The sequence below is a fragment of the Geotrypetes seraphini genome, chromosome 1 (assembly GCF_902459505.1).
Source record: "Geotrypetes seraphini chromosome 1, aGeoSer1.1, whole genome shotgun sequence".
Taxonomy (NCBI): Eukaryota; Metazoa; Chordata; class Amphibia; order Gymnophiona; family Dermophiidae; genus Geotrypetes; species Geotrypetes seraphini.
In genome coordinates this window covers 329,522,252-329,548,925 of record NC_047084.1, presented here as the reverse complement: position 1 = coordinate 329,548,925, position 26,674 = coordinate 329,522,252, and the positions used below count along the sequence as shown (strand labels likewise).

Sequence of the window (26,674 nt, the reverse complement as noted above, 5' to 3'; positions counted from 1 at the left end):
TTTATTGTGAGGTGGAAATTTGATTTCTCCGGAGTTACTTCAGTGAAGGGCTAAATTCGATTATGGGAGCCGGTGCTTTCCCGCACATTTGCAGTGCAAGCTTCTTTCATTCCCTAGAGATGATCATGCAGCGTTTGTCGGTTTCTAGGGCTGACTCTTCTCGGCATACCGCATCCAGTGGGGTGGTGCTTAATTGGAATGCTCCCGGTGTTGACTTGGGGAGCTGCATAATTGACTGTTCCTGGTGTGGCCTCGGGGAGGTGAGGACGGCTCCTGGTGTGTTCTTCAGAGACTGTCCAGGAGCTGGGTCTTTACGGAGCGCATGTGGTACGCGCTTGTTCTTCGATGCTGTTGAGAGCCAAGTGCCTTTTCTTACATTTGCTCCCCAAGATGCATTTTATACAAGGTAAGCCACGGCTGGGTGTTTATATTTCAGCGAGGTGCTCCGGGTCTGTTTTCTACATCACTGTTTTAGGAGCTGGAATATTTTGGCACGAAACTGACACGCGCTTGGGTCTCCTGCACCGCATCGATCAGAGAGTTGTTTTATGCAGCTGTCTTCTCAGCGTGTACTGCGGCGTCAGATATGTCAGAACTGTTACAACAGCTTTGACCAATGTTGCGGTGATCAAGTTTGGTGTGTATGTGTGTTCCCCTGGCTTCACTTGAAGAGAGGCAGCCTTTTTTCTTGGGCCTGCTCTGTTCTGTCTCCAGGCACTTTAAAGTGAGATTCTGCCCTGTGTTTGGCCGCCTGCGGTCAGTTTTTCTCTGTAATGGGTTGGCAGGCGGCACAGTGAAGTAAGTGGCCGGAGAGTACCCACATTTCATTCGAGTAGTTCTTTGTCTTTCTCGGGGTCCCTGAAGAGTGCAGCTCCTTGGTCTTTCTACCTATGTGTGCAGTGCTGCGTGTGTCTGGTAGTGCTATAGAAATAATTATTCAGGGTAGTATGAATGGATTTCTAAGTTAGGGGAATCTCTTGGGGGCCTAATGACACTTCACATCTTTCTGTGGGCATTGGTGTCTCCAGGGGCTACAGGTTTTTACAGATTATCGCATAGAGGTCACCTTCTGCTCATGGCATGTGCTAGGCAGCCCTCCAATCTAGCTGAAAGGTCTATGAGACTGATGGTAACTGGGGCAATTTACTTCTTTTTCCAACCATTTAGGGTAACATACGCTATAGACCTGTTGAAATCGTCCCTGATGCTCTCTTTAGGAGTAGGAGTGTTGTCACTTATCCATCCAGGTGCAGATTGTTTTCTATTCGTATTCACTTTAAAGGACATACGTATTTCGCTCACGTTGCATGGAGTTAGTACTGTTTTCATGGTTCCAGTATATTCCTCTTTACATTGCGAACCTTGTTTTTTCCTAGGTGAGTTTCTTTCTTCTTACAGATCCTACAGTTCTCATCCTGCCGCTTCCTGACCTTCTGCACTTCATTCTGAGGGGATCTTAACTTCTTCCAATGACTCTTCAGGCTTTCTCATGAGGGAGAATACGCTATGTCAGGTCAGGGGGCTGTGGACATTTTTCAGGATGCTTGCAACTTGCATCCTCCTCAGCTTTCCGGTTCGTTCTTGGAGTTTCTATGTTTTGTGTTTCCCTTTTAAGTGTTACTGGTCCTCAGGGCGGTTCTTGTAGTTCTTCAGGAACTAAGGGACGTTGTTCCAGTTGCTGCATGATGCCCAAGATGGGGGCATTGGGCAGACTGGGGCTGGATCCCATTCTGCTGATTTAGTTTCTGAGGGTTACACATTTCTGCAGAAAAACTGGGAGAATGTTTACATTTTCACTATGGACTCCAAATAGACACTAGGTTTGCTTGCCTCTCTTGGAGCGGTGCTTTCTGTTTTGGCACATGCCATTTTTCCTACCCAAGGCTTCCGAACATTTTAGAAAATGAGGGCAGTGGTACCGTTTTGGCGATTCACCTACTTTCTTCTTGACTGACTGCTTGGTTCGGGCGTCTTCCAGTCAGGCCATTTGACTGATTTGAAAAGGGTGGTTTCTTTTCCTCGGTTCTTTGGATGTGAATTTTCGAATTTGCACAGCGCTCTTTTCTCCTGTACTATTTATAGGTATATCGGGGAGATGTTTTTATTCATATAGAAGAGAAATGTGTTTCTTCCCAAAGACTAGGGCGATGAGTCTCAGTTTCGGGTTTGCTTTCTTCTTCGGTCACCATGACCAAGAGTATGGTATTCTGTACAGGTTCTAGGATCCCTGTTGCTGACTCCACTGGGAACTTCGGCTTGCTTTCCCATTATAACACTACAGCAGTCGCTTTTGTTCTGGTGGTTCCCAGTATCTCAGGGCTCCAATTATTTGGTAGGCTCCTCAAGCATCGCTCTGTACGCTTTGGTGGCTCCGCAAGATTTCTCTTTTCAAAGGCATGCCTCGGTCTTTGCTGGACTAGCTCATGGTCACCAAACGTCCCGGGCTGTCAGGTTGGGGGGTTCGGTGCCTTCCTTCCTCAGCTCCAGGAGTCTGGTCTTAAGAGGTGACTCAGTACTTGTTCATTCTTCTACTCTGGAGCAAGGTCAGGCTCCCGTTTCTGGAGCTTCAGACCATTCTTCCGGAATGACGCTGAAGGTCTTGTCAGTCAGTATTATGATGGTGGTATTTCTCTACAGCCTGGGCAGTAGGTGATGTACTCCGTTGGCACGTAAAGTTATGGTTCTACTATACAGCGCTGTGTACACTCTAGAAAGTGTAAATGTTAGTAATAGTGAAATCTTCTGCATCCTGGATATTGGGAATTTTGGCTCAGGCGTTCCCGCTCTTTGTATGGAAGTGAGATCTCCTGGAACTAGCCCTCATGGCCTCGCCTCGAAATTCTAAGCTGCTTAGCTTCTTCAGCGGACACAGGGAGTGGGAGTAGCTGCGTGGCTTCTTTCTCGCCTCTGGTTTCTCTTTTTCATTGTTTTCCCCTGGTTGATGAAGGCTTGGATTTGCCATCTCAAGCTCACTTTCAGGGCACAGTATTTGTAGAATCTAAGGATTGGCTGCGCCATCCTTGCAGTCTTGCGGATCTGATGAGTCTTTCGACAGCCGGACTATGGAGTTTCCTGGTATCTCCAGATTTGCTCACCTAGGGTCCGATCAAAATGGATATTCGTACTACTTTGGTATTACGACCTAGCTTTTGAAAAGTCATAGCTGACGTGTAAGGGTTATGCGAAGCAGTTTCTTCTCTTATCCAGGCGATGCAGACATCTTCACCTGTGGCTTCTGCTTCCTTTTGGAGGTTTTTCCTTTCTTTTTTTAAAGTGCTTAGCGTTCTCCGCGAGCTAGGTTTCTAACGACTTTTAGTTGTTTAGATCACCTTTTTGTATTCTTCAAGGGACGCCTCAAACGTTTGTCGGCGTCCAAAGCCTCCATCGCTCAATTGGTCCAGGAGGACATTCTTTGCGCTGGCTTGGTAGCAGGGAAGCAGTGGCGGAAGAACTTCATGACCATTCCGCCAGAGCGATGGCTACTTCTTGGACTCGGTCCAGAGGTTTTATCCTTGGTGGAGTTTTGACTCGCGGCTACTTGGTCTTCCAAGTGTGTTTTATCTCAGCATTACCGGTTGGATGTGGGGGCGCATGTGGTAGATGCGTTTAGTGCTTCAGTTGTTGCGGAGGCAGCGTTTGCTTCCCACCCAGATTGAGGATTGCTTTGCTACATCCCATTGGTCTCTGGATTCATCTGCTGCTGTTGCTAAGGAAGGAAAAATTATGTTCTTACCTGTTAATTTTCTTTCCTTTAGATGCAGCAGATGAATCTAGAGCTCCACCCTTTCTGGATATTGTCTGTCGGTTTTTTCTTTTGCAACTTTCGAAGTTTGTTGTTATTGATGGTTGTTTTCTGTATTATTGTCTTTTGAGGGTTGTTATGGGAAAGAAGTTTTTTTACATGCTATGCCTATTGATGGTTATGGATGCTTGGGCAAGGAGCTATACTGAAGATACAGGAGGAGTGCCAGCCAATAGGACCACCTGTTAATCAGTTTCTCTATCTCCACCTGCTGGTAGATGTGTGCTATCCCATTGGTCTCTGGATTCATCTGCTGCGTCTAAAGGAAAGAAAATTAACAGGTAAGAACATAATTTTTCCATCCATATCTTCAAAGCCTTCCCTACCCACCTTCTTTGCCAAGTCAATGATGTTTTCCATAATTTCTTGGCCTTGCTCTGTGATATTGATAGTGTTATCCCTTTTTACACATACAAGCCAAAGATTCTTCCAGCACAAGTTCACTGTCTCTGGTTTGACAACTTTCACCACTCTTTCAATAATATTGATGGCATCAGCAATAGTGAATACCTTCCAATTTTTCATGATGTTCTCAACGTTGGGGGCCTTCGTCCATAGCGTGGACAATCCTCTCTTATGAATACTGTATGTAGTGTGCTTTGAAGGTCCTTATTACCCCCCTGGTCGACAGGCTGGATAATAGATGTTGTGTTGGGGGGCAAGTAGACAATCTCAACACCCTCAGTGTGGAACTCATGTGTGTCTGGGTGGCCAGGTACTTTCTTACTTCAGGCACAAAACAGTGATGAAACCACTCTAGGAACAGAGCTCTGGTTGTCCAAGCCTTCTTGTTGCTCATCCAGTAAACAGGCAGCTGGAACTTATCTTTTCCCTTGAAGGCTCAGGGCTTTATAAATCAGGGTTGGCTTTATCATATGGCCTACTGCATTTGCACAAAGGAGCATGGTTAATCTATCCCTTGCAGCCTTGAAACATGGTGCTCGCTTATCCTCTTTGCTAATGAAAGTCCTCTGTAGCATTTTCTTCAATAATTGCCTTAAAGGTAGAAGGGAACTCTCCAGCTGCCTCTTGGTTGGCAGATGCTGCTTCTTCTGTCACTCACATTTCGCAGGCCATACCTGTGACGGAATTTATCAACCACCCTTTACTGGCCAGAAAGTCGGAGGATTGTGACATTTCACCTTCTCTGTTCTTCAGATATTCATATAAAGACAGCCTTTCCTTTTACCATCACAGAGTCTAGTGGGATTCTCTTTTTGTAGCAATCCTGCACTCACAGAAATGTTGCAGCTTCCGTATGAGAGAGATTGGCATCTCGCACAACATGTAATGTCTTTGCAGCTGCCGCAACAGTTTCACGGATTTTTTATTTTTTTTTCATTCTTTTTTATGTACCTAATGGTTGACTCATTTATGCCATAATGTCGAGCAACAGCGGAGGATGACTTTAGTCTCTGAAGCATATCCAGTAATTCTATCTTTTCTTGTAAGGTTTTCACTTTTATCCCCTTTTAGGAGCACTATCGGTTCCACTTGAACTTTTGCGCTTTGTAGACATGGTGGGAGACCTGATCTATTCTGTTCCTGAAAGAGAGGCAAGCAGTGATTTTCTGGGCTTGGAGCCGGCAAGCAGTGATTTTCTGGGCTTGGAGCCGGCAAGCAGTGATTTTCTGGGCTTGGAGCAGGCAAGCAGTGATTTTCTAGGCTTGGAGCAGGCAAGCAGCACTTTTTTGGGCTTGGAGCAGGCAAGCAGTGATTTTCTAGGCTTGGAGCAGGCAAGCAGCACTTTTTTGGTCTTGGAGCAGACAAGCAGTGATTTTCTGGGCTTGGAGCAGGCAAGCAGCGATTCCCAGCGAATCACAAAGAATAGAGGGCTAGGAGCAGGCAAGAAGCGATTATCAGCGATTTCCCAGCTCCATGCATGCTGGGAAGAAGCCTTTCTTTCTATGGATGCTGGGAAGCAGCGTTTTTCTCAGTGCACACTGGGAATCATGGAAGCAGCAAATTTGTGGGAGAAAATTTATAAGCAGCGATTTTCAGAGTTAATGGTAAGCAATAAACTTTTTTATTGGCAAAGTACAGTAAAAGGGAAAAAGTACTTTAATGATGATGCAATTTTGGGGGGGTGGAGTCAGTGGCCGAAAAATTGCAAATAAGTGAATCCGCAGATACGGAGGGAGAAGTGTACCACTTTTCTGTGGTACAACTAAATAGGTTTACATATTATATACAGATGTGAGCTAAATCCAAAACAAAACATAGTAACATAGTAAATGGCAACAGATAAAGACATGCATGATCCATCCAGTCTGCCCAATAAGATAAAATCATAGCATGTGCTGCAATATAACATAATATATTCTTGATTTTATCTGTCCTTGCCATTTTCAAGGCACAGAACATAAAAGTTTGTCCGGCACTAGACATGCTCCCCAGCTACTGGAGTTGCTGTCAAAGCCCACTCCAGCCCATCCAGATATGTCTAGCCATAATCAGGGCACATACTGAAGAAGTCTGCCCAGAACTGGCCTTATTTCCCAATTACAGCAATTCAAGTAATATTAATGTGGGAGCTTATTCAACTTGATCTACACAATATATTTTATTTTCAGTCTGAAGTAATAGAAATATTCAAAAAAGTAATTAATAGGAAAACAATAAATATTGATCACATAAACCTCGCATTCCTTGATTCAGTATAAGATGTAAGTCCCATTTTAAGTAACAGCTTTGAGTTTGCTAGGATAAAAGTCTGCCAAGTTTGTGAGCAGCGTTGGGCAATTTTGCCCATTCTTGGCAGAATTGTTCAAACATAGGCCTGTTGAAAGATGGCTCTTCTCCATAGTCTCTTTGTGGCAGACTAAACAGGGTTTTGTTTCTATGATCTGCCTGTATTTTGCCCAATTCATCTTTCCCTTGATCTTCATATTTTTTCATGGAACGTTCTATACTGCCTTTAACTGGCTAACTAAGAACAGCTGTTGGGTCAGACCAGTGGTCCATCGTACCCAGCAGTCCGCTCACGCGGCGGCCCTTGGTCAAAGACCAGCGCCCTAACTGAGAATAGCCATACCTGCGTACGTTCTGGTTCAGCAGGAACTTGTCTAACTTTTTCTTGAATCCCTGGAGGGTGTTTTCCCCTACGACAGAGTGTTCCAGTTTTCTACCGGTCAAAGTGGTTTTGCCTTTTTGTCCCTGCTGCTGCAAAGCATCCACAGAAAATACTGCTATCATGTACTTTTCACTGTATGGATGATGTTAGCAAGGTGATGTTGTTGTTAGGTGCCATCAACTCATGCTCGAGTCCTAACATCCATCGTTTTGCTAGCCTTGTGAGCATATGCATTGTCTTGCAAAAAGAGAACTCATTTCCACAGCTTCCCTCTTCTTTTTTCTTTCATTGTCTCCTTTAATTAGCACAGCAAGTTACAGTAGTATTCTGATGTAACTGTTTGGCCCCTTGGAAGGATAGTCTTTATAACACCTTTCTGATCCCAAAACACTGTGGCCATGACCTTTCATGCTGACTTTTTGGTCTTGAATTTCCTTGGCTTGGAGAACCTGAATTCCACCATTGCATAGATTGTTGTTTTATCTCAGGATCATAGTGTTGTAACCATGTTTCATCAACAGTAACTAGACATTCCAAAAGGTTGGCACCAGCTTACTGAAAATGCTGCAAAATCTACTTAGAAGTGTCCACTGGACATTGTTTCTCGTTGCCATTCAAAATTTGGGCACCCACTTGGCTGACAGCTTCTGCATACCCAGCTGCTCGTCGATTATACATCCAGCACGTTCCCTGGATATCTGTAGTGTCTCAGCAATTGTTTTAGCTGATATTCTCCATTCTGCAAAAATCAGGTCATGGACATGATCAACAATTTCAGGAATTGACACCATTTGAGGCCTCCCAGACTTCGCTGTATCTTTTGTCTTGAAATCTTCACACTGAAAGTTTGCACACCACTTCTTCACTGAGGAGTATGATGGGCAATTGTCACTCAATGTTTGCATCATACATTTATGGATTACCTTTGGAGTTTTCTTCTGCTAGGAGTTCCACGCTTGAAAATTCCACACTTTTTGATGACATGGTTCAATCACTGATCTGAGACAATGTCAAAACATAGCATTATGATTCTGCAAATTGGCACTTTGCAAAATAAAATAATACTTTTCAGCTACAGTGGCAAAATAATATTCAGAATTTAGGAAGTAGGTTGGGTTGAGAACTTTTCAGCACCCCCCCCCCCCTATACAGAAGTCCATACAGCTTGCCCAGTGCTTTCTGCCTCTGACAACTCTGTGGTCTACAACTGGAGTTGTTCTCCTGTCAGTTGGATGAACATGTATGATTAGCTTACTAATAAAGTACTGAGTCTATTGAGCTGTGCAGTTCCTTATGTGTTAGTGCTAGTTGCACACTGCATTTTGGTTCATTGATACACCTATGTTGCAAGTTCATGCTAATAATTGTTCTTTTTTATGAGTTATAGAGCAGAACAGAAATGTGTTATTTCTGAAAGTTCCCTGTGCCCCTCCTTCTCTTTTTCCTCTTACAGTGGAACTCGGTTGCTTTGGTACAAACTGAAGAGGGAGCTATACTCAATTGGTGAAGGAGGAGGAGTGAAAAGATATGATTGACACCCTTCTGTTAAGTGGTTCGCGAGCATGGTTTTATCACCTAATATACAGACTCCTGTGTATATTAATAGAAACAAGATTATCTAGATAAGAACTTAATCTTTCTTTATTATGTACCTGGGGCAATAGAGGATTAAGTGACTTGCCCAGGGTCACAAGGAACAGAATTGAGATTTGATCCCAGAACCTCTGGGTGCAGAAAGAGCAGCTCTTCCATTAGGCCACTCCTCACCTCCTTTTCTTCAGCATTATGTTTACTTCTTCATGTAACACCCATACAGGTCATGTTTGTAGAGTGATCTGAAGTTGTTGAAAAATTGTTTCCCCACCCCCAGTCTTAGCCAAAGACCTCTGTAGTTCTTTTAAATTTACTGTTGGAACCAGGCTGCATTAGTCCCAACATTGTGGCTGGACTTAATCCACCAGGTACGAAAGGTCCTCTCGTGTCTAAACATGGAGTCTCTCAAACCTGTGCCAATAAATCCCAATTAGAGAATAAAAATAAGAAGGTACAAGGAATAGGTCCAATAACAGAGTTCTTTATTGGAAGAAAAAGAAAATATCAAAAAAGAGTTTGTACCCAGAGGTCTGTGTACATAAATATTACACAACCTCCTCAGTTGTTTACAAAGCATCAGTTTTATAATAACATAACAGCAAATTTCTAGACCGCATAGCCATGAGTTTGATGCGGTTAACAAAAGATTATGCTAAAGGAAAATACAGAGAATGTTATTAAAAAAGTGCGAGAATATCTAATTAATCAAAAATTTAGAGAAGAGAGAGATTTTCAACAACTTTCTAAAATGTTCATATGAAATAGATCTAAATAACAATAGTCGTAAATCTTTATCGTAATACGCCGCCTGAGAAGCAAGAATATACTTGTGATATTTCTTACTTTTACAGCCTTTAACCGAAGGAAATGTAAATAAAGCATGTGATTTCCTGCTATTCTGCGACACTATATCAGACCTGTCAACAAGGTATTGTGGAGCAGGTCTGTTTAATTTGTATAATCACGTCTCCAAATTGACAAGCTAATTCTGTGGTTTCGTGTTTCTGGCACTAAGCTGTTAACTTCATATTTCATGCTTCGATTTACGGCTTCAGTAGATTAAGCATTTGCTAAACATTTTGTATTATCTATATATACTGCTTAATTTTAGCTTCCTCTATTTCCTTATAAGCATCTTATTCCAATAGACATTCAAAAAGCTCCTATCTTAACATATGTAATATTTGCCCTATCATCTTAATTCAAATCAACAATTGTTATCCTTAAATTCTATCGCCACTACTCGTCCTTATAGCTACTTGTCCGAAGCTACAAAAACCATTATGTATTTAGCAGTTTCTCTTAACATGTTTTTAGATAACACCATTACTCTCTGTACCTGGCAGTAAGCATAAGCAGTGTCCCTAGGATCAGATATAAACAATGACCACTAGGTGGTGTATAAAATCTACATAGTAAAAACTAGGTTAAGGCTGTTTTTTCCGCTCAATACTCTTTATCATGTGGCCTTACATGTTTACACCAGGGGAAACCTTTGACTCTGTTTGGGTCTTAATCCAAGAAAAGGGACCAAGTCATAAAAATTGAGTTATTCAGCTGGCTAAGTAATCAAGAAGATGCTGATTCAAATGCAATATATTTTTTTCATTTCATTTTAATCGTTTTAATTAACAAATTGTTGTATCTGATAAGTAGAACCCAACTGACATTGTTGCCTCGTTTCTCAAGTAAGCGTGCACTAAGACTTGGTACCTTTTCTTAGATTGTAACATTGTATTTTAAAGTTCTAATCACATAGGGAACTTGTTCCATCTCATCTGTGTTTGAACCATGTTTTGTCAGTCTCTTTCTCGCTTACAAAAGATCAGATAAAAATATTTCTGTTTCTGCAATGTTCTTTTTCCTGTTGACATTTTTGCACTCTCTGGCCCTTCTTTTTTCTGCTTACATTCTTCCAATTATCACTTTAAAATTTCCCCTTTTCATTTTCACTACCATGATTTCACCCATGCCTCCAAATGTCAAGTTCTGCCACAAATATGTGTTACATTCAGACTCCAGGGCTCCCCCTGCTTCTGCTGTCCCTTAATTTACAACATCTGCTTTGGCTTAAGCCTTTTATGTTTCACTGCATACCTGACATCTCAAGGCCTCCATTATCATGCTCACTATAGCCAGAAATCTCCAACATTATGTTGAGTCTCAAAGTGACCTTCCGTGATCGTTTCTTTAACACATATCTAGATTTTGGAAGGATGCCTCATCAAGGCAGTGTCTTGATGGTGCTAGAGTGTTTCTGCTTTTATGATAGACCAGAGGGTGCATCAAGGGATGTTAAAACACAAAAACATTTTCTTATAGACTCCTTATATGTAGCATTGAATAACCATCGAGAAATACTTCCATCAGTTCTTTGTTCAATATATTTTCACCTTTACTTCATACAATAGAAACAGCTGGATTCTTCATCCAAGAATATTCATACCCTTAACAACTTACTTCTCCCGCCCTGAAGCACCAGCACGGCAGTGGTCCTGAGCTACAAAGCCCTCCTCCCTCCCTCAAGCCCTAAAGTAGCAGAAGCAGACAGTGATCCTGAGCTGTGAACCACCCTCGCTCTGTTCCTTACCCGAAGCACAGCAGTCAGCAGGAGGCAACCTCAAAACAGGCTGTTCGCAGACAGCCCTGGCAAGGCCTTTCCTATGATGGAGGGAGGGAAGTTTCAAGTTTATTAGGATTTGATATACCGCTTATCAAGGTTATCTAAGCGGTTTTTACAATCAGGTACTCAAGCATTTTCCCTATCTGTCCCGGTGGGCTCACAATCTATCTAACGTACCTGGGGCTATAGAGGACTGAGTGACTTGCCCAGGGTCACAAGGAGCAGCGCAGGGTTTGAACCCACAACCCCAGGGTGCTGAGGCTGTAGATCCAACCACTGCGCCACACACTCCCCTTTGGAAGGGGCTTTGTGGCTGAGGACCGCTGCCATGTGGATGCTTCGGGGTAGGATGGAGTGGGGTTCATAGCTGCTTGGGGCTTGAGGGAGGATTTGCGGCTCAGGATGCTGCCGCTTGTGTTTCGGAGGGGATTTTTTTTTTTTTTTTTTTTTTTTTACACCAGTGACTTTTTTTGCCGGTTGTGTGAGAGTCAAAATTAACTGAGACCCAGTTAACCTAGACTCTATTGTATTAGGATATTTTTTTGCCTGTGTGATATTGTATAAAATTTCTAATTTTTGTGACCTTGATTAACTTTTAGCCTGGAGCTCAAGCCGTATCAGAAGATTGGTTTGAACTGGTTGGCACTACTACATAAACATGACGTTAATTGTATTTTGGCTGATGAAATGGTAAGCAAACACTGAATATTATAGTTGTCAGCGAAGGGATTTAAGTGTTGCTGTTCTCTTACCATATAAGGCTTTGTCTAAAGTCAGATGTTTTTGAGCTATTTATGAACATTTCATATTTTAATAGAAGGACTACATCTGAAAATATCCTCTGTTTTAAGATAATTATTAATCTATTTTGATATTTCATTAATAATTCAGCCTATGCAGAGATCTAGTATGTCTATATACTTTGAGGGGAGTTTAAGTGGAATTTCCTTTTAAATTTAGGTTGTGATGAGTTTTCAAAATGCTAAAAAAAAATATTTTTTGACAGTAAAACAGTCAAAAGAAGTAGGGTTTGACAAATGACCTTCCAAAATACCCAGAGGGAAATCAATCAATCAATTTTGTTAAGTAACTATGTAAAAGATGTCTCAATATCCACCATGCAAAGACAACAACTCAAAGCAGGGCCATGTTTTGGCACTCAAAGCCTGCATCAGGAGTCATAATCTTGTAGGTTCATCCAAAGGCATGCAACATAAATTGAGAGCTTATATTCCAGGGGTGCCCATACTTTTTTGGCTTGCGAGCTACTTTTAAAATGACCAAGTCAAAATGACCTACCAACAATAAAATTTTAAAAAACACAAAGCACACTGTATGCAGAGGAAATATTAATTATCATTTGTATTCGGGTTTTTTTTCAGAGGTCAAGGCAGATGACTTTAAAATATGCAATGTCACCTCAGTAACAACTATACAAAAATAGACAAATATGCGCCCTCCCCTTTTACTAAACCGTGATAGCGTTTTTTAGCACAGGGAGCTGCGCTGAATGCCCCTCGCAGCTCCCGACATTAAAAACCACTATCACGGTTTAGTAAAAGGGGGCCATAGTGCAAAATATAGACAGCAGATATAAATTCTCAAAACAGACACATTTTGATCACTAAATTGAAAATAAAATCATTTTTCCTACCGTTTTGTCTGGTGATTTAATGAGTCTCTAGTTGCACTTCCTTCTTCTGTAAATCCAATATTTATTTATTTATTTCTGTCTGTCTTTCTTTCTGCCCCCTCCCCTTTTCTTTTTGTCTCTTTCTTTCTCTCTCCCCTTGCCCCCCCAAGCCATCGCACCGATTTTTCCACTTCCCCAATTCTTTTTCTCTCTCCCTGCCGCCCCCCTCCCCCAAGCCACCATGACGATTTTTTCCTTCCTTCCCGAGCCAGTCCAGGCGTGTACAAGCGCCGGGCCCACAAGCCTTAACCTCCGACGTCAATTCAGACATCGTTCCAGGCCAGCCAGGCAGTGATTGGCTGGCCCAGAACTTCCTTGGAGGTGAAGTCTTTGGGTCCGGCACTTATACACGCCTGGCTTGGCTTGGGGAGGAAGGAAGAAGATCACAAAGGCAATGCGATCGACTCACGTTGCCTTTGCGATCTACTAGTCGATCCCGATTGATCATTTGGGCATGCCTGTTATAATTGAATAATGAAAAGTGTCACACCTCTGAATTGCATCAGTGTCTTCAACTCACAGGTGATTACTGGAGCAGAGGTACTATGACATGTGGGAGAAGAGTTCATTTTGTTTCATTTTTTTGGTATGTGCTTGGCAATAAAATACATTTTTCTTTGGATTTCTGGAATCTAGCCATTGCTAACCCACAGCCAACTGTAGTGTTCTGTGTTTCACATATTGTTTTAAAAATATAAATGATTAGTGGTTCCATCATAGGCACAGACTGCACCTTCAGGTATCTATCATACATTTTATATCACGTCTCTTAATACTGTACAAGTTTCCACATTAAATGTTTAATGGAGTAATTAGTACACCTTTAACAGTTAACATAGTGCTGTACTATGCCACATTGAATAAACAGCACAGCTTAGTCAATAGATCCATAAATAATGTGTGATGTCATATCAGAAAAGATGTATAGATAACATTACTGACTTGTGCTCAAGCTGAAACTCTTTATATCTACATTCTTTAACCACATTAACATAAAATAGACTCAATAAGCAAATGTCAAAAATACTTCACAGAACAAACAAAAACAGTGTAAAATCCAATATAATTCATGGCCTTGGTATGCTTGGTTGTGTTTTTATAGGAAGGGAGAAGGTGACTTGTTTAAGGCATTCTTTGTTTAAGATTATCAGAAAAAGGTAATTTGTCCATCTATCTATCTGTCTGTATGCATAGAGATAAATGGCAATTGCCAGCAGGAACCAAGTAGAAAAAAGCAGTAGGGGGGTAGGGAAATCAAGCTCCAGCACCTAAAAAAAAAGAGTAGAGCTGACACCACAGTGAAGACTGGAGCAGATGGCCGCTGGGAATCCAACTTCCATCCAGTAGAAGCGGCTGGCAAAAATCTAGTTCCCACTGACAGAAGCAATTCAGAAGATCTGCAGTTGTGATATGGTGGAGGAGCAGGCCAGCAGAAGCCCAACTTTCCTTGGGAAAAAAAAATACATGAGAACCATGACAGTGGTGAAAGAGCTCACTGGTGGCTGATGAAGGTAAGGGGAGTACAAAGGGGGCAAGAGCTAGGAGAAGAGAGGAAGTGAAAGACAGGAATGTTCAAGAGAGGATAGTGAGGGGAAAGTACGAATAGGGTGGCAAGGAAGGGTATGTACCGAGGGAGTGAGTATTGAGGGAGACAGTATTGAAGATAGTAGAAGAGGGAGGTAAAGCCCTTTATCCCAGGACAAGCAGGCAGCATATTCTTAACACATGGGTGACGTCACCGACGGAGCCCTCGGTACGGACCTTTTTAACTAGAAGTTTCTAGTTGGCCGCACCGCGCGTGCGCGAGTGCCTTCCCGCCCGACGGAGGAGTGCGTGGTCCCCAGTTTCTTCGTTTCTGCGGAGCGAAGAAGACGCGTGTGTTTTTTCAACGGCCGTTGAAACCACTTTTTTGCCTTCCCGCTCGCGCTTTTTTCCTAATTTTTCTTCTTTTGCCTTCGGGTATCTTTTTCTTTTGCTTTGTAAAAAAAAAAAAAAAAACTTGCTTTTTTTTTTTCGACTTTTTTTCGATTTTGCCCCGGCGGGGCCTGTTGCCATTATACAGGCCTCGGGGTTCGATTTTGCGGAGGCCGTTTTCCCCTTCATGCCCCCGCAGGTCGGTTTTAAAAAGTGCCAGCGGTGTGCACGCCCGATCTCCATCACTGACCCACACAATTGGTGTTTACAGTGTTTGGGTCCGGAGCATCGGGCGGACTCCTGCACCCGCTGTGCCACTCTTCAAAAGAGAACCCTTAAAAACCGAAGAATTCAACAAACTCTTCTCTTCGGCTCCGGGTCGGCGATGGACTCCTCGACATCGACAGCGGTACCACAGAAATCGGCACCGTCTACTTCGACACCGCCCGACCCCACATCGGCGTCTCTGGCGCCAGGTAAGCCGGCTAAGAAGCCTTCCTCTTCCCTCGAGCGCCCTCCAACTACGGTGGCGACGCCGACCTTACCGGCATCGCACCGGTCCCGCAAGCGCTCCGCCCCGATCTCGGTGAGTGCCTCGTCATCGGCCTCCTCATCGCCGGTGCGTGGAGCGGCATCTAAGGAACCGAAGAAAAAGAAAGCGGTTCCGATGCCACCCCTAGATGACCGTATCTCGGCCATCTTAAAAGTTCAACTCCAGGAACAGTTACAGCAACAACTCGAGCACCTGTTGCCCACTATCCTGGCACCGCTCCTTCCGGTACCAGACCGGCCCGAGCCCCGTACCGAACCCCCGGTATCCACCCCTTCGGTACCTATCAACACCTCCATGCCGATTCTTTCGGCTGAGCAGCTTCATACCCATCCAGTGGTTCACTCCCATACCACATCGGATCCTCCTCGGCACCAAGCAGTGCGTCATTCTTCCCGGGACCGGGATCGACGCCGGTCTTCCTCTCCTGGTACCGTTTCGGTGCGCTCTGGGAAATCTTTATCCAAGACCCGCCATACCGCACCTTCCACCCCGGTGTCTCGACATGCACCAGAGGTCCGAGACCCTGACTTATGGGAGGAATCCCCTCTCGGTACCGAGGAGGATCCCTCCTCATCTGATGAGGACCCGTCGGCACCCGATGCCACCTCCAAACCGGAGCAGTCCTTTTCGAAATTCCTCAGGGAGATGTCTGCAGCCTTGTCCCTTCCTCTGGAATCGGACTCTAAAAAATCTCAAGCCTTCCTGGAGGCTTTAGATTTTGAACAACCTCCTAAGGAGTTCCTCAAGCTCCCCGTACATGACATCCTACGGGAGACTTTTTACAAAAATTGGGAGAACCCCCTTACGGTACCGGGGGCCCCCCGTAAACTGGACAATCTCTATCGAGTAATACCTATTCCAGGATTCAACAAGTCTCAATTGCCCCATGAGTCCCTTCTTGTCGAATCCACCTTAAAAAAGACTCAGGGCTCCAGTGTCTATGCCTCTACCCCTCCTGGCAGAGAGGGTAAGACCATGGACAAGTTTGGCAAGAGGCTCTACCAGAATGCCATGCTGGCCAACAGGGCAAATAATTATTCGTTCCATTTTTCATTTTACATGAAACATTTGGTTCAGCAGCTGTCCGCCCTTCAGAAATACCTCCCGGAGCGCAAGGTTCCACTGTTCCAACAGCACATCTCTGGCCTTCTTCAATTGCGCAAGTTTATGGTCCGCTCGATATACGACTCATTCGAGCTCACCTCCCGTGCCTCTGCCATGGCCATGCGCCGCCTGGCCTGGCTGAGAGTCTCCGACCTGGACATCAACCACCAGGATCGTCTAGCCAACGCCCCCTGTCTCGGGGATGAACTTTTCGGAGAGTCACTGGATTCCACCACCCAGAAACTCTCCGCCCATGAAACCAGGTGGGACACCCTGATAAAACCAAAGAAGAAGGCTCCGCCTGCCCGTCCTTATCGACCTCAGTCGTCTTATCAGCGCAGGTTCTCAGCCAGGCCACTCAATCCGCCTCCTCAACAACCTCGGCGGCCCCGTCAACAACAGCACCATACTCAGGCTCGTTCTCAGGCCACTCAACCCTCCAAGCCTCTCCAGCCTGCTAAGCAATCCCAGCCCTTTTGACTCTTCTCTCCAGGGCATAGCCAGTCATCCACCCTCGCTACCTCTTCCACAACCAATCGGAGGTCGTCTCACCATATTCTCCAGCCGTTGGGAGGTCATCACATCGGACCAGTGGGTCCTCAACATCATCCGCCACGGCTACTCTCTCAACTTCCAGACTCTTCCATCAGACAACCCTCCCGTAGAGTCTGCTTCACACTCATCTCAAACCCCCCTCCTCCTGAGGGAGGTTCAATCCCTCCTCCTTCTCAATGCCATCGAAGAAGTACCTCCAGATCAAAGGGGTCAGGGATTCTACTCCCGCTACTTCCTGGTACCCAAAAAGATGGGAGACCTCCGTCCCATTCTCGATCTCAGGGACCTCAACAAGTGTCTGGTCAAGGAGAAGTTCAGAATGCTCTCCCTTGCCACGCTCTACCCTCTTCTTTCTCAACACGACTGGCTATGTTCCCTGGACCTCAAAGAGGCCTACACTCACATCTCCATCAATCAGAATTCTCGCCGCTACCTGCGGTTCCAGGTGCTGCACCACCACTATCAGTACAAGGTGCTACCGTTCGGCCTCGCTTCCTCACCCAGGGTCTTCACCAAGTGCCTCATAGTGGTAGCGGCCTTCCTCAGGTCTCACAACCTCCAGGTGTTCCCCTACTTGGACGATTGGTTGGTGAAAGCACCTTCGTCTCAACTTGTGCTACAGGCTACTCATCACACCATCTCTCTCCTCCATCTCCTGGGGTTCGAGATCAACTACCCCAAGTCGCATCTGCTTCCCACCCAGCGACTTCAATTCATTGGAGCCGTTCTGGACACCACACTAATGAGGGCTTTTCTCCCCTCCGATCGTCAGCAGACCCTGCTCCACCTCTGCCGTCAGGTGCTCATGCATCCCTCCATTCCTGCCCGACAGATGATGGTCCTCCTGGGTCACATGGCCTCGACGGTGCATGTCCTTCCTCTGGCACGTCTCCACCTTCGCACGCCTCAGTGGACTCTCGCCAACCAATGGTCACAGACTACGGATCTTCTTTCTCATCCCATCTCTGTGACATCATCTCTTCAGCAATCTCTCCAATGGTGGTTGAACTCCTCAAATCTTTCCAGGGGTCTACTTTTTCATCTACCCCCTCACTCTATGATCATCACCACGGATGCGTCCCCCTATGCGTGGGGAGCTCACCTAGGAGATCTACGCACCCAGGGACTGTGGACCCCACAGGAGCGTCGTCATCACATCAATTTCCTGGAACTCAGAGCCATGTTCTACGCCCTCAAGGCTTTCCAACATCTCCTCTGCCCTCAAGTCCTCCTCCTGTGCACAGACAATCAAGTCGCCATGTATTACATAAACAAGCAAGGCGGCACCGGATCTCGCCCCCTTTGTTTGGAGGCTCTACGCATCTGGACCTGGGCCACGGACCGCAATCTCTTTCTCAGGGCGGTCTATATCCAGGGCAAACAGAACTCCCTGGCCGACAATCTCAGCCGCATTCTTCAACCTCACGAGTGGACGTTGGACCCTCCGACTCTGCTCTCCATCTTTGCTCGATGGGGCACTCCGCAGGTGGACCTCTTTGCAGCACCTCACAATCATCAACTGCCCCTCTTCTGTTCCAGACTCTTCTCCCCTCACCGTCTGGCCCCGGATGCATTCCTGCTCGATTGGAGGGATCGGTTCCTGTATGCATTCCCTCCACTTCCTCTGATGTTGCGGACCTTGTCCAAACTCCGCAAGGACAACGCCACCATGATTCTCATCGCTCCTCGGTGGCCTCGCCAACACTGGTACTCCCTCCTGCTCCAACTCAGCTCCAGGGAGCCCATTCCTCTTCCTGTGTTTCCTACTCTACTTACGCAGCGGCATCAGTCTCTACTGCATCCCAATCTGTCTTCGCTCCACCTGACAGCTTGGTTTCTCTCGGGCTGACCTCTCCAGAGAATCTATCTCAACCGGTCCGCCTCATATTGGACGCCTCCAGGAAACCGGCCACCCTCCAATGTTACCATCAGAAGTGGACCAGATTCTCCTCGTGGTGTCTCCGGCATCATCAGGAACCCACCTCCTTAGCGGTGGAAACTGTATTGGAATATTTGCTCTCGCTGTCCAATGCTGGCCTCAAAACTACCTCCATCAGAGTCCACCTCAGTGCCATCACTGCGTTTCATGAGCCTATTCTCGGAAAACCCCTCACGGCTCATCCTCTGGTTTCCAGATTTATGAGAGGGCTCTTCAATATCAAACCGCCTCTCAAGCCTCCTCCTGTCGTCTGGGACCTGAATGTGGTTCTCTCAGCACTCATGAAACCTCCATTTGAGCCTCTTGCCACAACTTCGCTCAGGCTCCTTACCTGGAAGGTGCTTTTCCTAATTGCCATCACCTCTGCCAGGAGGGTTAGCGAACTGCATGCACTGGTTGCCGACCCACCGTTCACTGTTTTTCACCATGACAAGGTTGTTCTGCGTACCCACCCTAAATTCCTTCCCAAGGTGGTCTCGGCTTTTCACCTTAACCAGTCCATTGTGCTGCCCGTCTTCTTCCCTAAGCCTCACTCGCACCCTGGAGAACAGGCGTTGCACACGCTGGACTGTAAGCGTGCCCTTGCTTACTACCTTGATCGTACCAGAGCTCACCGTACATCCCCTCAGCTATTTTTGTCTTTCGATCCCAACCGTTTGGGTCGTCCTGTCTCCAAACGGACACTTTCAAATTGGCTTGCTGCCTGTATTGCATTCTGCTATGCTCGGGCCGGTCTCTCACTGGAAGGTGCTGTCACGGCCCACAGAGTCCGAGCTATGGCTGCTTCTGTAGCTTTCCTCCGTTCCACGCCCATCGAGGAAATCTGCAAGGCTGCCACTTGGTCCTCAGTTCACACGTTCACTACTCACTACTGTCTGGATGCCTTTTCCAGACGGGATGGTCACTTCGGCCAATCGGTGTTACAGAATTTATTTTCATGATGGCCAACCATCCCCCCTCCCTCTTTGTTAGCTTGGAGGTCACCCATGTGTTAAGAATATGCTGCCTGCTTGTCCTGGGATAAAGCACAGTTACTTACCGTAACAGGTGTTATCCAGGGACAGCAGGCAGATATTCTTACGTCCCACCCACCTCCCCGGGTTGGCTTCTTAGCTGGCTTATCCTAACTGGGGACCACGCACTCCTCCGTCGGGCGGGAAGGCACTCGCGCACGCGCGGTGCGGCCAACTAGAAACTTCTAGTTAAAAAGGTCCGTACCGAGGGCTCCGTCGGTGACGTCACCCATGTGTTAAGAATATCTGCCTGCTGTCCCTGGATAACACCTGTTACGGTAAGTAACTGTGCTATATGCCCCTCATTTCCCCACCCAGATCTTTATTTAGTGTATGTCTTTTCAGTAGTAAATCAAGTCAAATTAGGGTCAGGAACAGTAGGTTTATTTTTCTGTCCCTAGAAGGTTTACATTCTATTTGTACATGAGACAGTGGAGGGCTAAGTTAATTGCCCAGAATGACAAATAAATTAGACTACTTCTCCATACCCATAAATACCGAATTAGATGCTTCCTATAGACATTAATATACCTGTCTTACCACTCACATATGACATGCATCACCGGATGGCATAAAGTTCATATAACCTCAACTCCATCCACCCACCTGCCTACACAGGCTCTTCTACTCTACTGAGACACTTTACCACAGCAGTCCCCCATATATTTCATGCCAGAGTCAGCAAATGGAGAAAAAGTAAGGGTACTATTACTTAACATGTTCACTTTTCGGAAGTCAAGATTATTTAGATTGAAGTCTGGAATGATTATCCCCAAGGGTTGAACAAAGCCAACACGCCTGCCTAGAAACCACTGAAAATGATGATTAGATGGATACTCTAGTCTGGTGGGAAAGAGAAAAAAAGGGGTTAAATATAATATACAATTGTAATAACTGTATCATTGAATGGAGCAAAGATAATATGGCCCTTATTGTTGACTGACTGAAAATTGATTTGTTAAGATTTTCTATTTGGTTGTTACAGTGAAATTTGTTCAATAAAATAAACATATGAACGTTTAAAAATCTTAATGTAGTGAAAAATCAAAAACCAGAGTAGCCATGGTTAAGCTACTCAATTCTTTTGTTGGAAATGTGATAACAGATATTTCATATGTTCGGTATTTGGATATTGCTAATAGTTTGAAGCATGTGGTCCCAGCCACAAGTTACCCTTTAATGACAACTTGTTCTAAATTTTATTCCACATTTCCTTGTATTGATATGCTGTAATAATTTTTCTTCTGTTTTATTTTAGGGTTTGGGAAAAACTGTCCAAGCCATTGCATTTCTAGCATATTTGTATGAAGAGGGTGATAAAGGTCCGCATCTGATAGTTGTACCAGCTTCAACTTTAGGTAACACCAAGCTTTTGATAGTTTTCATTGTAAGCATCCTGAAATAAACTTACTGGTAGAAGGAAAACATTTGCACAGTTTAGTTTTCCAGAAGTACCTTTAAAATGTCAAAAACTCCATATATTAAAACAAGAGAGCCTCCAGCAAAAAATATTTTTCACTGGTTAGGTGACAGATATTAAGTTGATAAGAGAAACTGTCAAAGATACTTGTGGAAGATAAAGAAGAGGTGTTTTAATCACTCACTAGAAATTTCTAAGTTAATTAACCAGGCATGTGGTATGGGGTTTTGCCTTTTTCATGTACATCAGTTTGCTCTCAGAGACCTAACCAAAAAAATGAAGAAAAACTGAACCCCAACAGGATATTTTCAGGTCACCTAGGTAGCTGAAATAATTTTCTTTTGATTAAGTTGATGACTTTGAAGAAACAATTTTCATTTTCTGTTTCATTTCCCTCTCTAATTTACAGATAACTGGTTAAGAGAGCTAAATCGGTGGTGTCCTGAGCTACGCATTCTTCAGTACTATGGTAAGATGTATTTATATTTCAATAAGCAATAGACATAAGAAGAAAGATATGGAATTATAGGAGTTGCTTTTTAGTCACATGTGAAAAATGTTTCAGAACCTGTATGACTAATGGACAGATAAACATGACAAAGCATTCTTGCACCATACTCATCTTCCTCTAGCTACACAGCTTTGGAATGATATAACGTGTAATAATAATTCCCAGCTCCTGCTCTCTAATTGCTGCTAAAAGTCTCTGAACTCAATTAAAACCAATAAGCAGCAAAACTCTGTGTCCTATACTCATTTACTTTGTATTTGTCTTCCCCTTTGATCACCTTCTGTAACATGCTGATATTGAATTATAAGTTAGCAGTATACTGTATACTCTGTGAGTGAGAGAACATTCATCTAACACACTTACCTAGATTACCAGAAGTTTTTCATAGAGAATGACATGGGGGGGAAAAAATCTGTCTAATATAAATACACTCAGGAAAGGGTCAGTTAAACTCCAGTAATTACTCTAAATCAGAACCCCATAAGGACACAAACATCCCCATAAGGACACAGATGTCCCCATCACTGCCCCATCACTGGACCACCATCCCCTTCACCGCCCCGTCCCTGCAGCATCCACCCTTCCCTCTCGCCACCTCACTGCCCTTCAGCGGCCTGAGAATCTCCCTCCTTCCCCCTTACCTTCGCGGCACGTTAGTAAAGAAACTTAAGGGAGGGAAGGCACGCGGTCACCGCTCGCGCGCTGCCCCCTCCCTACCTACCTACCTACGGCCAAATCTATCTCCATCCCTCCCTCCCCCTAACCTTCGTAGCGCTTTAGTAAAGAAACTTACTGAAGCCGGCGAAGCCTGCCTGTGCCTACAGTCGCGTGTGTGTGGGCAGAAGCTTCTTCTCTGATGCAACTTCCGGTTGCGTCAGAGAAGAAGCTTCTGCCCACACACACGTGACTGCAGGCAGTCAGGCTTACCTTAACTGCGTGGACAAGGCCTTTCACCACTCCACAGGGCAATGGATGGCCTTGTCCCCATGCCCGCAGTGAGCACTTCCCCCCCCCCCACCCCACTGTTTCGGCGGGTAACTGCCACCGTGTCATTCTCTACTTTAAACACATTTAGTTGTTGTGATGATAATATGGAAAGATATACTCTGTATAAACTGGAGCAAGTATTGTATGGATTTAACTTTATACTCAACTCTGTTGTACTCATATTTTATATTTCCAGTGCAATAGGCGAGACATTCTAAATAGGATTATTTTCCCATAATCGCTTGAACTGCAGAAGGAATCCACTCTGGATTTTTCACTCTGCCTCTGTACTTCACTGATTGATTTAGCACCCTCTCCAGTCTTTCCTTCTGCACGCATGTCTGCATTTGTGTGTGTTCTGCTCTCCTCATTTTATTATTTTAAATTTTGCAGGTATTTCCACGTTAGAAGTGAATTTGGAGCTGTACCTGCTTGAGAATTCACAGACTTCGATCTGTAGCTGACAGGACGATCCCTTTTTTGGGTACCTGTTAGCCCTGGGGTGGGCAAACATTTTGACTCGTGGGCCACAATGGGTTCTTAAATTTGACAGAGGGGCTGGGCGACAAATAAACAGATCATCTCCGCTGCACCCAAGGAAGGGGGGAAATCCTAGTCTCTAGGGGAATCCTGTGGGATATATGCCACTCTTCCATCCAACAATCACAGCAGAGTAAAAAACACGTTTTTTCATTTTTTTTAGACTACAAGTCTATCTCAGCAACCAGTCGAAAAAAAAAATGAATGAATGTATTCCCTCTCAAAGATCAGAATTGGGGGGCATCTAATCAGTCATCCCAGCGTTTACTCTTACTGATATCAGTCCTGGGGCCAGTAAGTCTTACTAGGAGAACTACTATTGATCCAATGCCACCATATTCGCATAGATCAATAAAGGTGGAAAGGGGAGGAGATGCAACCGATCTGTCTCAAGCATGCAAAAGATGTGCCGTGTGATGGAAGCAAGGGGTTAATGTTGGCAGCGCTGCGGGGAGGGGGGGGGTGGTGCTAGGCACCAGTGAACTGCTGCCAGCAGCTTTACCCAGCAGGAGCTGCACCTTATCTTTCCCCGGTGCAGATGTAGCGTACGGTACCTGGGCTGGCGAGAACTGGGCGAGTCCTGGAGCCGGGTTTGGTGCCTGCTTCTCTGTACCAGCCGCTTCCGAGTTGAGTGATTTAATGTCACAGCCACAGGTTGAGCAAAGAGCTGCTACTGTAGCGGAGACCAGGGAGCAGCTCCCCTAAAAAACCTGCCATGAGCATTTCGTCCGCTCATGCGCGAGGCTCCTCTCGGCCATTTGCGATGCACGAACATGCCACCAGCTAAACCGTGCCGGACGGAGGTCATCAGCAACGCTCATGCTCCTTCCACACACCAGTCTCCCGGCCCCCATTGCCGCTGCCACTCCCTTTTGGCCCGCCGACTGCTCTGGGTCAGGCAGTGGGCTGGTGTTTTCACTTCCAAGGTGACTTTAGCAAGGCTGTCTTTTCAGGGGCAGTTGTTTGGCACGGGTATGGAGGTCCTCATAGATTCGGTATTGGACCATCGCCCAAAGTCCCTGCCTGATAATGGACACAGGTCTTCCTGGGGTTCTGGGTGTTCTACTTTTTATGGCTCCAGATGCTTAAGACAGTTTGTCCTTTCCATGTCGCGGAGATTTTCCCAGAGCTCCCAAGGTCGGTATGCGAGCTACAGGCGTTCCCAACCTTCCGTCGTCCATCCTGCACAGTGACCATAAAAATACAATGATGCCAGGTCGTCGAAAGCTCCTCTGCAGATAGGGGGCCAGCTCCCAGAGTTTTTGCCTGGATGTGCATTATAGCAGACCTGTGGTCGTTCTTTAATCTGGATACAAGCTAGAATTTGCCCAGCCTCTGTCGGTTTGATTCATGGATTTTCTGGCTGGCTGACTGGACAAGGCGCTCAGAGTCCAGGCTATTGTTCACTGTTTGCTGGATATTCAAGCTATAGAACCAGTGTCACGCAACCTCTTGGGCTCAATCAGATGCTCTGTACATTTTAGAATGCCAGAAAACAGTTCAGAAGATTGGAGGACTATTCTGGATCTGCAGCATGTGAAAGCAGCTCTTAAACTTCCCCACTTCCAAATGGAGACCGGACGGTCGGTCAATCTAACATTGGCTCCAGAGGACTTTTGGGCCTCTCTGGATCTTACGGAGGCATGCTTACACATGTCCATATTTCCAGCCCACCGCAAGTTTCTGCAGTTTCCTGTTCTGGAGCAGCTTTACTAGTTCTCGGTTCTGCCCTTTGGACTGCCTAATGTGCCTCAGACCTTCACCAAGGTGATCGTGGTGGTGGCAGCTTACCTGAGGAAGATGGGTCTGTAAGTTCACCCTTATCTAGTCGACTGGTTAATAGAACTCCCTCGTTGGCCATGGGACATCGCACAGGGGAGCAGGTGCTTACAGTGCTGGAGGACTTGGGCTGGATTGTCATCCTCAGAAGAAAGACTCTGCAGTTCGCACAGTCTTTGGTCTACTTGGGAGTCCTCTTCGCTGCGGATGCGGACTGTGTCTGCCTACCCAAGTCTCGCAGACAGTAGCTGTGTATATAGATTTCTGCGCTTCTACAGCAGCAAGATCCTTCAGCGTAGGATCATCTTCAAGTTCTAGGCTTCGTGGTTGCCACCCTTGATGTAGTTTTTAAGGCGGTGTCCATGCATCCTCTTCAGCCTGCCTTGCTCTCTCGCTGGGCACCACACTGAGATGCCTTGCAGATTTGTCTGCCATGGCCTCTACAGACTTGAGCAAGAATGGACTGGTGGATTCGCCCACATTCCCTCTGCAGGGGTGTTCTGCTCCTCATTGTCTCCTGGATCATGGTTAGGGCAGATGCCAGCCTTCAGGACTGGGGAGCTTATAGCAGTTGTTGCCCTGTTCAGAAGTTGGATGCTCTTATAGAAAAAGTGGCCCATCTGCCTGATGATTGGCTCAGATGAGGCTTTAAAAAAAAAAATAAGAAATGGTGCTGACTGGGGCTGATCCAAGATGGCCGCGGATGCAAGCCGCTGAAGCAGGTCGCCGAACAGACGCTACAGCTGAAGTTTCTGAGCTCTACTGAGCTGTCTTGTTTGGTTTCCTTGCATTCTAAAATGCCGAAAAGAAGGGGAAAGAGCTCCGGTGGGGCCTCCCTGCGCTCCGGAACACCTACCTCCGGCAACATAGAAGCGCTGTTTCGGCGATTCCAGGGCACCATGATGACGTCGGGACTGCAGTTAGAGACGCCCCGTGGGAACGGAACCGAGGTGTCTCACCGAAGTCTTGAGACCACTTTGAGCCCCGACGTAAGACCTCCTCCTCTGCACCCCCGTGCAACCAGCTCCCCAGGGGTCGAGAGCTCACCGGAAGTCGGGATGAGCTCTCCCCTAGAGGCTGCGCGGAGCTGTGTTGAGGAAGCCGATTCAGGCTCACAGGTTTTGTAGGAGAGCCTGAATATGGTCGGGAGTGCTGTAACAACTGAAACTGGACCTACTCAAGCAGAGGGAAGTGGAGGAGAGCGGTCGAATGGTGAGCACAAACTTTTGATTACTCATTTACAAATTCCTACCATAGTTAAGCCCCAAGAAGTTACTTTAGATGCCTTGTGGGACCTGGTGGCAAATATGGCGAAAACAATTAATGTTCAACAAGTGCAAGTGGAGGGGAAAATGAAAGACCAAGAAAAAGAAATTACCTTAATAAAGCAAGATATTGCTGACTCAAATACATCTTTAGACAGTATCAAAAATGAATTAAAATCTTCCAAACAGCTTCAAGAGACTTTAATTAAGGACAATGTAAACTTAAGAAGGAAGATTGAAACATTTGAAAATTTTTCAAGAGGCAACAATATCAGACTGATTAATTTTCCACGAATTACAACAATTACTC

The 26,674-nt window shown here is 45.5% G+C and overlaps 1 protein-coding gene across 3 annotated transcripts in view; it reads left to right on the top strand.

The window, feature by feature from the left end:
• The window catches only part of SMARCAD1 (SWI/SNF-related, matrix-associated actin-dependent regulator of chromatin, subfamily a, containing DEAD/H box 1), a 270,689-nt gene that overhangs the window by 172,429 nt on the left and 71,586 nt on the right, over positions 1-26,674 (top strand). For all 3 annotated transcript variants that reach the window (XM_033958219.1, XM_033958199.1, XM_033958210.1), the window contains exons 11-13: positions 11,691-11,781; positions 21,121-21,220; positions 21,692-21,751. In XM_033958219.1, coding sequence (XP_033814110.1) covers positions 11,691-11,781; positions 21,121-21,220; positions 21,692-21,751 — 251 coding nt within the window. The remainder of the gene's footprint in view (positions 1-11,690; positions 11,782-21,120; positions 21,221-21,691; positions 21,752-26,674) is intronic.